Source organism: Macaca nemestrina, chromosome 3, assembly GCF_043159975.1.
Source record: "Macaca nemestrina isolate mMacNem1 chromosome 3, mMacNem.hap1, whole genome shotgun sequence".
Lineage (NCBI taxonomy): Eukaryota > Metazoa > Chordata > Mammalia > Primates > Cercopithecidae > Macaca > Macaca nemestrina.
Genome location: NC_092127.1, coordinates 172,253,538 through 172,267,847, shown reverse-complemented (window position 1 = coordinate 172,267,847; position 14,310 = coordinate 172,253,538). Strand labels below are relative to the sequence as shown.

At 36.5% G+C, this 14,310-nt stretch overlaps 1 protein-coding gene across 5 annotated transcripts in view; it reads left to right on the top strand.

Annotated features, from left to right (window-relative positions):
* The window catches only part of LOC105487829 (anaphase promoting complex subunit 4), a 41,770-nt gene that overhangs the window by 24,829 nt on the left and 2,631 nt on the right, over positions 1-14,310 (top strand). For 4 of the 5 annotated variants that reach the window (XM_011751449.2, XM_011751450.3, XM_011751453.3 and 1 more), the window contains 10 exons: positions 1,538-1,593; positions 3,995-4,044; positions 5,257-5,313; positions 5,624-5,680; positions 8,062-8,155; positions 12,031-12,128; positions 12,711-12,772; positions 12,853-12,891; positions 12,982-13,083; positions 13,877-13,951. In XM_011751449.2, coding sequence (XP_011749751.1) covers positions 1,538-1,593; positions 3,995-4,044; positions 5,257-5,313; positions 5,624-5,680; positions 8,062-8,155; positions 12,031-12,128; positions 12,711-12,772; positions 12,853-12,891; positions 12,982-13,083; positions 13,877-13,951 — 690 coding nt within the window. The remainder of the gene's footprint in view (positions 1-1,537; positions 1,594-3,994; positions 4,045-5,256; positions 5,314-5,623; positions 5,681-8,061; positions 8,156-12,030; positions 12,129-12,710; positions 12,773-12,852; positions 12,892-12,981; positions 13,084-13,876; positions 13,952-14,310) is intronic. The other variant, XM_011751452.2, reaches the window with a different exon arrangement.

Below are 14,310 nucleotides of genomic sequence, written 5' to 3'. Positions count from 1 at the left end.
CCTAAGCATTCTTCGTGTGTTGGAGGAAAGAGCATATTGACCACTCTGTGTTATATTTCCAGTTTGTCCCTGTGTCCAGCCCCACACATCACCCTGAGGTCTTCTGTTAGAGCTGACATTGCTAAGGTCTGAGCATCCCTGGGCTTCTCCAGGGCGGAGGCTCCTTCCCAGGTGCCCTCTCCGTGCACTGCCTGGCAAGGGGCCTCCGCTCTTAATCTGCGTCAGTCACTTTTGCTGTTGAGCTGCATCAGTCCTCTGTCACTTTTGACGTTTCTGAAATTTAATTTCTTTTTTATTCTTTTTGTTTTTGTGAGTTTCTAACACATGTACCCCTCTCCTCCCATGGCCATTTTCATGGTATTTTAGAAGGTAGAGGCTGTAGATGTGTGTGCTCAGAAGACAAAAAAACACAAGGAGAAATGGCATTGCTTTTCCTATATTTTGAAGTATTTTTGGGTTCACCATATTTGCAGAGAGCAAATATAAAATATTATGCTTTCTATGATCACTTCTCAATATGAATGAAAGGGAGTTTAACTTATTGTTCTTTCAGGTGAGTAGAATTATTACAGGTTCCAGATGGAGAAACTGAGGCATTGAGCATTTCGGTGTTGGTCTGGTGGCCTGGGATAGGGTTGAACATATTGACTGCACAAAGGAACTTTTTTTCTTTCTTTTATCATTGCCGCAAGAGGGTTTTGATTCTATTGCTTAGTAACATAAGAGATGTTTCAGTCTTTTATTCCGGGCGTTTTACTTTGTACCAAAAGGTTAATGATACTGACCTACCTCTCCAGTGGTATTATGAAACTTAATGCTTGGAAAGGGCTTTGAGATTTGGGAATGAAAAGCACAGGTTTTTGTCTAGAGTAATTATCTTATACATGTGAGCTTAAAGAGATAGTTTAAAAAGCGATAACCCATCTCTCTATTCAGAAACAGTTTTATCAAAATGAAGATGGCTTCCATTTATATAACACTTAATTTGGGGGGGGGCATATGTGTAAAGCCAAGGAAAATTCAACTTCTGAGATCTCAATTGTTAGAATAAAAAATCAGCTTCCAAAAATAATGGTCCATTGATATCAGAGGTAATGACATAGCACAAATTTGTAATAATGGTTTTCTGTTGAAGTTGATGTTTTTTCTTCTTACTGACCAATGAGTATTTTCTTTTAAAATGAGAATAATGCTGAAAACTGTTTTTTTCTGAGTTCTTTTATTTGCAAAGTTAGAAAAGGAGTTCATGCTTTACTGAATAATAAGAAAGACTATTACACAGTTTGTGGCAAGGCTGTTGTAACCAGTTAGAATCTAAGTTATTTGCTTTATTTTTAGAATCAGTATTTTCTTTTTTGAAATTTTATTTTTAGGTATGTGTTCAATTTGTAACATCTGCTGTTCTAAAGACTTAAATGTCACCCAGATAGAATAAAATAGAACAGTAAGGATTATGATATTTCTTGATAGTTAAGCAGTGATATATGAACCCCCCACATAATAATCTTATTTCTGATTTTTTTTTTTATCTCTTTAGAGTTATAGACAGTAGTATGAAAAACTTCAAAGCATTTTTTCGGTGGCTGTATGTGGGTAAGTTACATACAGTAAACTTGTATGCATTGAGTAAATGCATTTTTATTTTAATACTTTTAAAAAAGTATAGGAGTATTATCTTAGATGGTTTCAATAAATCTAGTACAATTTCAAATACATTGAGAGAATTGTATAATGATCCCTGTTGTACCTTTCACCTAGCTTCAGCAGTTATCAACACATGGCCAGTCTTACTTTATTCATAACACCCACCTCCCCACAGAAATATTTATTTATTTTTTATTAGTATATAATAAATATACATATTTTTGGAGTACTCGCGATAATTTAATACATTCATATAATTTGTAAAGATCAAATCAGTATAATTGGAATATGTGTCACCGTAAACATTTTTCCCTGTGCTGGAAACATTCCTCACAGAACTATTAAAGCTAACTTGTAGCCTGTGTTATCCCTGTTTGCTCACTGATAGTTCACATTTTTTAACTTTTTAATGTCTCCATAGGTTAAAATAACATTTAAAAAAAATTTTGTAAGTATCAGGCACTGTTAGGTGCTAGATTTTAAAATTAAAAAAAAGAAAATAAGAGTCCTTGGGTAGCTTATCTTCTGTTTGATTATTTGGTCTTCTGTCTTTAGATCTCTACTGTCCACTATGGTAGCCACTAGCCACATGTGGCTATTTAAGTAGATTGAAATCCTGTACAACTGTATATTTGGTTCCTCAGCCGTACTGTCCGCATTTGAGGTTCTCAGCAGCCACAAATGGTTAGTGGCTGCATGGAAGTAGAACATTTCCGTTACCACTTCTATTGTGTATTGATGTTCCAACTAAATAGAATGCAGACCACTTATAGCCTGTCTTTGTATCTTCACAATGTCTTTACATTTGGGCAGGTAGTTAATAAGTATTTGTTGACTTGATATTAAATGTTTTGTATTCACTCTGCAGTATATGCATATTTTATTTAGGTCCATTTATATTGCTATTTTTGTGAACTCTCAATATCCTTAAAATAATCCAGCATGTATTTCCCTCCAACGTATACAAAATTTAGTTTTAATGTAGTTTATCTCACACTTGTTGAAACTCTAAAGAGTAAAATAGAATGTAAATTACCTGTAATGTGCTGATATCCTTTAAACAAATGTCCAGATCTTCAGTTCTAATATTGTAAAAACAGACTTTATATTTTTCAACCTAATTGCTTTTGTTTAAAAACTGAATGTGATCTGCATATGTTGATACTTTTTGATATTTCTGAAAACTGTACCAATACTAACCAGAATGAGGAACCAGAGTGCTTATCAGGCGGGCCTGTTTAAGATCCATGTTGTTAATTAGAATAAATTACAATATTAAAACTGAATGAGAACTTACAAGACTTTTTTTTTTTGCAAAGGTAGTTTGGTTTTACTTATAATTGCTGGAGGTAATTTAGGCAGTGTCTATCCTTACTACACATTCTAACTGTAGTAAGAATCAGGATTAGAAGAGAGATGACTTACTGCTCAGTCCTTCTCATTAGAGCAGGACATTGTAGAAAGCACACTGGATTGGAGAAGTGGAGATCTACTTGTAATCCTGGCTCTGTCCCCAGTAGCTGTATAACTTTGGTTTTCTTTTTGTAAAATGTGATCTCCATGAAGGCGGGGACATCTTTTATACTGATATATCGCTAGCACCTAGGGTATGCTCCATAAGTAGTGTTTTTGGATGGAAAGAATGAGTGGAACTAGATTTTAGCTCCCCTTTCAGATAACTTAAGATGTTTAAATTAATTAAAAACAGTTATGTATTTGCAAAAGTACTTCTGACTTGCTTATTACTGACCAAATGCAATGAAGAACCATGTTCAAATACCATGCAGAAGTACATGAAACATACTTTGTCTTGACTTAGGTGGAACATAATACAAAACACATAGTACTGATGAGGACAGTCCTATGAAAGGACAAAGAGAGTCAACTACAGATACTAGATCAAAGAAAAGTACATCAATATACTGTAAGTGCGTAGCAGAAAAGACCAAGGGAAATAAACAGATGTCTTTGGTATCGTAAGACTTTGGAGGAAAGGATGGCTTGCAGATTTTAAGAGCAGAGACATCACCAGGTTAAAAGGAGGGATCCTTACACACGTAGTCTTAGCACAGACAGCAGTTAGATTTGTCTGGAGTGGCAACAGGTTGAATTGAAGAAGAAAAAGAATAGTGTAGAATGGTTAGAACAACAATTTTGAACCTGAAAATATGAAGCAGATTAAAGTTCTGGCACCCGTTAGTTTTTGGAAGAAAAATGTTTTTGTTGGTGAAAAGCTGTGTAAAACTGAAGATTTAGTTCAGTCAAACACCTTGTCTTTGAAATGTATTTAAAATTAAAATTATGTTTGTAGTTTGCTTTTAAAGATCGTTTTTTAACTTTGTATTTCCAGCAATGTTGAGAATGACAGAAGACCATGTGCTTCCTGAGCTGAATAAGGTAGTATGTACTAGTGCATTTTCACAGTGTTCACATTGTCCTGTTTGAACTCAGCTGTGCTGGTCATCTTGGTACTCTTCCTCAGGTGTTAGTTAACAGGAAGTCAGGATGTAGACATTAGATCCCTTAAGCACCACCTTTTTAAAAAAGAAATTTGCATGTTTTGTGTATTGTTTCTTCTCATAGAATACCTTTATTATGACTATCTAAATTTATAGTTTTCATGTTTCGATAAGGTTTTATAATCCATGTAAGACAGCATCCTTGTATTCCTTACTTTGACTTCCTTAAATTTCAAATGCTTCTTATTTTCCTTGGAAATCAGGTGCTTAGATATTAGTCCCTGTGTTGAAGTCTGGTAAGCAACAGTTTCTTTCTAAAGAAAGAAAGGAAGGGTTCCTGTAAAGACTGTGACAAGCGGCGATGGAGTCTCCTTCCAGGGAAGCCTTACAGAATAGGGCGGAATTTCCACTTGATTCCTGCAGCTCACTCTTCTTCACCCCTGCTGAAACTGGTTAGATAGGTTGGGTAGTTTTGAGCCTGAAAAAATGGACAGCATTAAAATTAGCCTCGTGAACTAGATGAGAAAGGGATTCTCCACTGTCTACAACTCGTTTGCTAAGTAGATCTTTTGCACTGTGGGGGACTGGCCTTGCAAACCAGGAAAATTTCACAATAGTTGTTTTTCTGACATCACTGTTAGCTTTATTTTGGGAGGTAAAATATGTCAGTTGTTGGAAGGAATCCTAAGGTATAATTTTCTGACGGCTGAAGAACTAAATTGGGATAAATGCAGGTCATCATAAGAAGCAGGGGCCTGCACTGAAGCAGACAGCACTGTTTGCCTGCAGCCCTTAACTAAGGGTGACACATCTTATCTGGGGTCCAGTGCCCATTCCCAAAGGAGGAGCCTCAGCACGTGTGGTCTTAGCACAAGGCCTGAAATAATAAATAACCTTAGGCCATAAAGAGTTTTGTAGCTATTGGATTAACTGATTGGAAGATGAGTTCACATGTTTAATTACATTCTTGGAACCCCAGGCGTTCATATTTTCACAGTCGCATAATCTATATTTCTTTGAAAGAACTTTGCCGGTTTTCCCGTGGCCTTTAGTAGATGGTGAAAATGTCACATTTATTATTATGTACCATTTCTTTTATTGAGCAGCTTTCTTTTATCTTGATTTGTTTTCTTTTTGTTCCTTTTGTTGATAGATGACTCAGAAAGATATCACATTTGTTGCTGAATTTCTTACTGAACATTTCAATGAGGTAAGAAGTTGATATTTCTGTAATGCAGTTTAAAAAAAAATTGTAGTAAACCTGGGTAATGACAAGATATAATTAAATTTAACCCAATGTTATTGAAGTCCATAGCAATTACTTTTTTTAAACTGTTGAACTAATTATGTTTCTAAACATAGTCAGTAAACCAGACTTTTGTTTGTGTGTCTTATAATCTACAAAAGAAAATAATAACTGCCACTCACAGCTCTCTTGAAAAGGAAAGTTTGGGGTTTAAATTTAAGATACTTTTCTTCGTGAGTTGACTTAAGAATTAAACTATGTTTATTTTTTCCAGGCTCCAGACCTTTATAATCGAAAAGGAAAATACTTCAACGTTGAAAGAGTTGGTCAGGTATGGGCTTTGAACTCATTTTAAAACCTTAGCAGTGTTCGTCTTTGTTATCCAAAGTTTCTGGAAAGTAACACGATACCAAGTAATACAGGAGCTCTGCCCTTTTAGTAAAGTTACCAAAGAGCAGCAGTTTTTAAACATTTTGATCGGAGAACCCTTTTACATTCTTAAAAATTATTGAGGACTAAAAATACAAAAACTAACTGGGTGTGGTGGTGGACACCTGTAATCCCAGCTACTTGGGAGGCTGAGGCAGGAGAATCACTTGAACCCAGGAGGCAGAGGTTTCAGTGAGCCAAGATCAAGCCACTGCACTTCACCCTGGGCGACAGAACAAGACTGCGTCTCAAAAAAAAAAGTTATTGAGGACTAGAAAAGAGCTTTTGTTTATGCAAGTTAGCTATTGCTGATAGCATTATTAGGTATTAAAAATTAAACATAATAAAAAATTATTCCTTAATTCACTCAAAAATACAATATAACAGCCGGGCATTGAAGCTCACACTTGTAATCCCAGCTACTTGCCAGCTACTCGAGAGGCTGAGGCATGAGAATCGCTTGAACCCAGGAGGCGGAGGTTGCAGTGAGCCAAGATTGCATCACTGCACTCCAGCCTGGGCAACAGAGTGAGACTCAGTCTGAAAACAAAAGAAAAAAAAAGAATATACCCACTTACTGTTACATGTTAATATAAATACTTTTAGTGAAAAAGGATATTTTACAAAATAAAAATAATTTAGTGAAGAGTGGTAATGTTTCATATTCTTGCAAACCTCTCTGATGTCCAGCCTAATAGAAAACAGGTGGATTCTCATATCTGCTGCTACATTCAGTTTGTTTTGATATGTTTTTTCTATAGTATCAGTGTATATGAAAAAAGTCTGGCCTCACATAGGTGTGTATATGAAAAGGGAAAAGTATTCTATTAGCTTTTTCAGATAATTGCGACTTTGCTTTATTACATCAAATCTGGACAAGTGATAATATCTTAAAGGTTCGTTTCAGCGTGGAATCTAAGATTGCATCAGTGAACATTTTTTACATTAAAATTCATTCATCTCCCTCGCACTTTGAACGGATCTTTTGCCCATGCATAATTTTGTAACATCATGCTGTGGTCATTTTGGAAATGTAGGTTCCCTGAGTCATGCAGCTGTTCTAAATGCTACCACCTTAAATAGCACCACCAATTTAATCAGAAAAGTCTTTTGTGTTGTGAAGCACACGGGCAGATGCAGGTTTTCCAAAAAAAAAAAAAATTTTTTTTTTTTTTTTTTTTTTTTTTTGAGACAGGGTGCTTCCTCTGAGTACAGTGGTGCAATCATGGCTCACTGCAGCTTCCACCTCTCCCACTTGCCTCTTGTAGCTGGGCCTACAATGTAGCACATACCACCATGCCTGGCTAATTTTTGTCTTTATTTCGTAGAGACCCGACATGTTGCCCAGGCTGGTCTTGAGCTCCTGGGCTCAAGTGATACGCCTGCCATGGCCTCCTAAAGTGCAGAGATTACAGGCCTGAACCACCATGCCCAGCTTGTTTTTGCTTTTAACAGAAGTGCTTTTCCTCAAGATAACCACCATGTTTTTGTGTAGCAAAAGTGCCTATGTATAACTCTCAGTTCTGTCACACAGAATATTAAAGATTTGTACTCAAAAGTTGAAAATAAAGTTAATAATGTAATGACTTTGTTAAAGATAAATGAAAGTATGAGTATGTGACAGAAAAAGAATACAGTGACTGCTGGTATGATTTGGAACCACTACTGTGATTCTTGACTGAGACACAGTTTTCCCCACCATCAGTGCAGATGTTAGCCCAGTGTAAAGGGCAGGTGACATCTGCATTTTTATAAAACTAGTATTGACTTTGTGGATCCCCAAAAGCATCTTGGGGATTCCCAGGGGCCTGTGGACCTCATTTGGAGAACAACTGCCATAGAGTATATTGACAGTATATTGACAGTTGGTAACTTATGAAACTAATTTATAACTTGCATATATAAAATTAAAATATGTTTATGAAAAACACAATTTAAGTTCGATTTGTGGTCTCTCTACATCTACAACATAGTAATCTTAATATATTGCAGTTTGTTTAGTTGCTTGACTAATTAATTCTGCCACATACGCATAGCAGATTTTGGCTACCTCACTTAGAATAATAGTAATGCACTTTCAGAGGACTTGGCAGTAAAACAAAGTAGCTTGTTAAATTAAAAAGCGTTAAATATGAACAGATTTTAGACTGTAATTCTTCAATTTACTAAACTTAACTTTTTTTTTGTCTTTTACTTTTTTTCTTTTTCCATTTTCCCTTCCAGGTATGGAAGGGAAATAAGTTTATTAAAAATAAACTTAAATTTCTAATTCTGTATTTCTAGTACTTGAAAGATGAAGATGATGATCTTGTGTCACCCCCTAACACAGAAGGAAACCAGTGGTATGACTTTCTTCAAAATAGCAGCTACCTTAAAGGTATTTCATGAACCAACCAAAAATAAACATGATTTGGGCCATGTTTATTTTTATTTAAGACTAGGTCTTGAATAAACAGTTTTGCTGAAAACTTGCTGAATACTTATCTAAGTTTATTAGACTTATTTTTATTTAATTATAGGAACAGCAAAATAACCAATCGTGTATGACATCATCATGATAGATAGACACTCTGAAGTTAACTATGCTATAGCAAGATTGCTTATTCCTAAGTATTCTTATTTAAGTGTTTTGCACCCTGTAAAAAATAGGATTTTGAGGAGAAACTATAGAGCCAAATAGTGAGAAAAGTCTTTTTTGCCAATTCCAATTTATTATCTTCTAAAAGCACAGTGATGCTCAACTGTATTCTTGGGTTGTAGTTTCGTGTGTGTGTGTGTGCGCGTGCGCGCGCGTGCGTGTGCGTGTGTGTACTGGTATGCCTTTCATTTTCTAGGATGTCAGAATGTTAATACAGTAAAGCTGTCCAGCATTATGAGGGATGCAGCACATAATAGCAGCCATTAAATATACCAGCACATCTTACTATTTTAGATGAAAATATTTTAAAGCTTGTATTTCTTTGCTGTCTGAAAGAATAATCTGACCAGATTTAGCAATTTCTTAGATCTTTAAGGTAGTAACTAACATTTATGGGTTGCTTAATCTGCCGTATATACACACAATACCTGCTTCAGTCTTCACAAGATTCTGTGGGTAGATACTTGGTATCCCCATTGACTAATGAGGAAACAGAAGGTTAGAGAAGCCTGGGATCACACAAGCTGGTTAGTGATGGAGCTAGGATTCTGTTAATGTGAAAGCCTGAGGTTTTAACTAGACTAGCAGTACAGGTTGAGCATCTTAATCCAAATGTCCAAAATCTGAAATGCTCCAAAATCGAAAACTTTTTGAGCACCGACATGACACCACAAGTGGAAAATTCCCTACCTGACCTCATATGATGGGTCCCAGTCAAAGTGCAGTCAAGACTTTGTTTCAAGCACAGAATTATTAAATATATTGTATAAGATGTACATGAAGCATAAGTGAATTTCGTGTTTAGACTTGAGTTCCATCCCCAAGATACCTCATTATGTATATGCAAATATTCCAAATTCCAAAAAAATCCAGAACACTTCCGGACCTAAGCGTTTTGGATAAGTGAAACTCAACCTATAGTCATTTCTGCCACTTCTGTTTGGTTGCTGCTTCTGTGAATGAATGAATGCATGAATGAGGAAGAGAATTCTTTGATGCCCAGAACTTTACATATGGTCCAAATTCTTTTTCAAAGCAGAACCTATTTTGTATTGCCGGAGAGTCTTGAGGTCAGTAGGGAGATGCATTGGTGCAAGCTGGCTATTGAATGGAGGGAGGATATGGGTACAGGAGATGCTACTCATTTACTGTATTTAATCAGGATGCCCAGGGAGTAAGGCAGGATGTCTGTGGAGGGCCAGTGGCGGTGTGTCAAGAGTAGTGGCACCTGGACCCTGTTGCTCTTTTGGCTATTATTGATCTAGGGAACTTTGCCAGGCTGAAAATAGGTCCTACTCTCTTTTTTTCCCCCCACATCTTATGTGTCTGAATAAGAAAGGCCTGATCTTAGCTACAGACCTGATGGAACTCACTATTGAGTTCCACACTGAATTCCAGTGAGGAAATATCAGTGCAACTGTTTTCTTACACTGCAAAAATCAAGTGCTAAGTACTTGATCTGTGTAGTTTCTTTAGGGTACATGGGTCAGTATTGTGTAATGGGTAAAAGCTGGTGCTCTGGAAGCTGGATTATCTGGGTTGGAATCTGCTCTCCTGCTTCGTAGTAATGTGGCTGAGAGCAAGTTGCCTAACCTCTCTGTGCCATAGTTTCTCATCTGTAAAAAGAAGGTGGTAATAATGCCTCCCTCAAGAAACTGGTGTGGAGATTAAATAAATTAATCTGTGTAAGCACTTAGACTAATGCCTGGCACTTAGCACAGAAGCAGTCTGTAGGTTTGCATCTGAGCGGTTTTTACTCAGTGTTTCTGACAACAAAATGAGAGAAACTTTTTTCCTCCTGACACCAACCAATTTTGACACCAACCAATTTTGACACCAACGGGGTGTCCTACAATTCAATCCCGACGCTAATTACAGACAGCGCAGACCTCACAGGATAAGGGCGCAGTCCCAAAAGACTGCCCTCGAGTCAGATGTCAGGTCTCTAGATCACCCACATCTCTTGGGTAGCCATGCTTGTTGTCAGACTTGGCTATAAGGTCAAGAGTTCCCAGAACTTTCCTCCCTTTCAGGTTGGATAGTTTTGCTAGAATGACTCACAAAACTCAGGGAAACATTTAATTTTTGTTTACCAGTGTATTGTAAAGAATATGACTCAGGAATAGCCACATAGAAGTGCTATATCAGGCAGGGTATAGAGGGAAAGGAGCAGAGCTTCCATGCTCTCCCAGCACCTGGACATATTCACCACCGAGAAAGTTCTCTGAACCTCATTGTCCCAGTGTATTTATGGAGGTTTCGTTATGTAGACATGATTGATGAAGTCGTTGACCATTGGTGATTGAACTCAACCTCCAAGCCCCTCTCTCCTCCCTGGAGGCTGGCAGGTGGAGCTGAAAGTTCCAAACTTCTAATCAAGGCTTGGTCTTTTTGGTGGCCAGCCCCTATCCTAAAGCTGTCTAGGTGCCAGCCAAGAGTTGCCTCACTAAAACAAAACATGGTAGTCATAGCACGTTGGGAGGGTGAGGTGGACAGATCACTAGAGATCAGGAGTTCCAGACCTGAGCAACATGGTGAAACCCTGTCTCTACTAAAAATTAGCTGGGTGTGGTGGTATGCACTTGTAGTCCCTTTACTCGGGAGACTGAGGCAGGAGAATCGCTTGAATCCGGGAGGCAGAGGTTGCAGTGAGCTGAGATTGCACCATTGCACTCCAGCCTGGGCAACAGAATGAGACTTTGTCTTTAAAAAAAAAGAAAATGTTCCTGTCACCTTTATCACTCAGGAAATTCCAAGGGTTTTGGAAGCTCTGTTCTAGGAACTGGAAACAAAGATCAGTGTCTTTCTGTGATACCATAGCATCTGTCACTTTGAGAACTTAAAATGTTAATGTGATTATAATTCATTTTATCCAGCATGACTTTATCTAAGGGAGGGCCTACAAAGCACAGTGGAAGAGGGTGGGCATTAGAGTCAGACTTGGGTTTGATTGATAGATCTAGATACTTAGTTATTTTCACACTGGGCAGTTGCCTAAACCTGTTGAGCTTCATTTTTTTTTTTTCATCTGTAAATTGGAGAATATGGTGTTTACTTCATATGGCTATTGTAAGCAATAAAAGAAAACAAAACTTATTTTAGAAACCTAGCACAGCAGGTGTAAGTGCTAAATTATATATTATTTTCTCCTGATAAAGTAATCTTTTAAAAAGTAAAGAGCTTATTTATATAGAGCTAGTTTCCAGTCTCTTGTTTTTGAGACTCTTAAAAAACAGTGCTGAGCAGTACTGGACTGCTGTTGTCGTTTCACTGTGGCAAAGAATAGAAGAATGAACTGTATTTCATCATATATTTGATGGTTCCCAAATCATTCCTTTCTTCTTAGAGCCAGCAGAGACCTACAGTTGGATTTTGGTGAGTCCAAGCTTGTAGTGAGAGAGATTGTTTTTAGTGAGCTGTCAGTGGGGGTTGATGAAAGGCAGAAGGCCATGGTCGTTTTTAATGAGGTCATGTGAAAATCCAGTGAAGTGGTCAGTGGAAATTCTACCTTGAGATAAACTGTGCAGACTGGCTCTAATGTTAGATTATTTTCTTCTAATTATAAGTTTGCTATAGCTTCTTTTATTTTTGTTTCTGTTTTTGTTTGAAACCAGAAAGTCCTTTGCTGTTTCCTTATTATCCTCGAAAATCATTGCATTTTGTGAAAAGGCGGATGGAGAATATTATTGATCAGTGTTTGCAAAAGCCAGCAGTAAGTTTAAAAGAAATGCATGTCTTTATGTAGGAGCAATAGTGTCTACAGTATGTGGCTCACTTAATGTAAACCATCTTAATTTTTAGAATGAACTATGAAAATGTTGATATTCAACTGTTTTTGGTTAAGAAAAATAACAATTTCATATGGTTCAACCTAATACTCCAACTTAAGTTTCTTACACACACACGTGTGTGTGTGTGTGTGTATAAAGATTACTAAAGGTGTTGACATCTTGAGTATTTTATTTGTTCCCAGAAGAAGTTCATTGTAAACAGTCTTGGTTACAGAGCTGATGTGTCTCTGTTTACTACTGAAGGATGTGAATGAATGGTTGTTATGAGACCAGAGGCAGGTGGTCTTAAACCTGCCATGTGCTTAGCACCAAGGTCCTTTTCAGCTCAGAATTTTCTCTTTTTCCTTACTGTTACAATTGTCATTAAAGTTTTTTATGTACAAGGTTTGGTGATATAGGCGATTTTTTACTACATTTGAACAGTGATGGTCAGTCACTTTCTGTAGAGTTACCTGTGTGCATATTAATGCTCTAATTATATTTTAAAATCTTATTTTATATAGGATGTAATTGGAAAATCGATGAATCAAGCAATCTGTATTCCATTGTATAGAGATACCAGAAGGTAATTCTGTTTACCTATTGGGTGGTGTAATTCAGCAGCCAATTTAAATTTTTCTCATTTCTTTTTCCTTTTTATTTTAGTGAGGATTCTACACGTAGATTGTTCAAATTTCCTTTTCTGTAAGTATGTTTCTTCTCTATCTTGAGTGAACAGTACAATTTCGTTTTATCCATCAATAGTTAAAAAATATTACAATTTTTTTTTCTTAGGTGGAATAATAAAACTTCAAATCTACATTATCTTCTTTTTACTATTCTAGAAGATTCACTTTATAAAATGTGCATCTTAAGGAGACATACGGATATTTCCCAGTAAGTATTAATCTGAAGTTTGACTCAGAGAGAGGAGTTTATTATTTTTAAGAATAAAGCATACAGCCTTCCAGCATTTCAGATTTTAAACTACCTTGTGACTTTTAGATTTGTCATGTAATTGTTAGTTTTCATGTCATTAAGAGTAACACTGAATTAGGAAGTTATATGATCTTGTTCCAGATTATTTTATTTTTATTGGCATATAGTCATCGTATGTAGGACTTTTTTTTTAGAGTTAGGAAAAATATGACAGCTCAGAATATTATATCTCATTTTTTAGAAGTTAAAAGCTTACAGAAAGTTAAAAGTTAAAGAAGTTTTAACTTTTTAGTAGTTAAAAACTTCTAAAAGTGGCTGCCTTATAGAAATGATTTTTGCCTAGGGTTTAGTATGCTTTTCATTAAACAAGAGGCCTTGCCTAACAGAGACTTACTCAGAAATTCAAAGTAGAAGTTCTGAAAAATAAATCATATTTAGAATGCCATTGGTATCTTAAAAATGATTTTAAATCTGAATTTGAAGAAAATGTTGAGACCAAGATGTAACCAAAAAGAAAGAATTTGGTTATTTCTATTCCAAATGCCAAATGTCTTTGGATAAATCTGTTTACTTTGGTGACTGTATGATTTTAAACCAAGTTGGTTTATCTGTCTAGGCGTTTAAACCAGTTCTCAGTGTTCTAGAGAAGTAAATGTACTGACCCTGACAATCATGTTCTTTTAAGTGTTTGGATTATTGACTATCCAGGTTGTTCCACTGAGTCTTTTTTTTCCCCCCTTCTTTCTTGGAGATCCGTGAGTAATGGACTAATTGCTATTAAATTTGGGAGCTTTACATATGCCACAACGGAAAAAGTCAGAAGAAGGTAAGTCTTGAATCTTGTTTGAGTGATGTGTGTATATGTTTAGGAATCGAGCCAGATCGGTTACGGTGATAATATAGGTAAAAGGGCTTTGTCACTTCCCACATCGAGGGCAGGATTCTTTGTGTATTTATACATAGAGAATGATTTGACTTGTGATTGAATAGAACCTTACTGCCCTGCAGTTTATGTCATATGGTTTCGTATAATTACTCCCGAGCTCCCTGTTGACAAAGAAAGTAATGTGGTTCCCGTGGGCAGATGGCCTGCAGGACTGAAGTTCTTGTTATGACCAAAAAAATTATGAGGTGATGCCATTCTCAGTGATGGGAGATTTTCTTAGGATTCAAAAGGGTAACAGT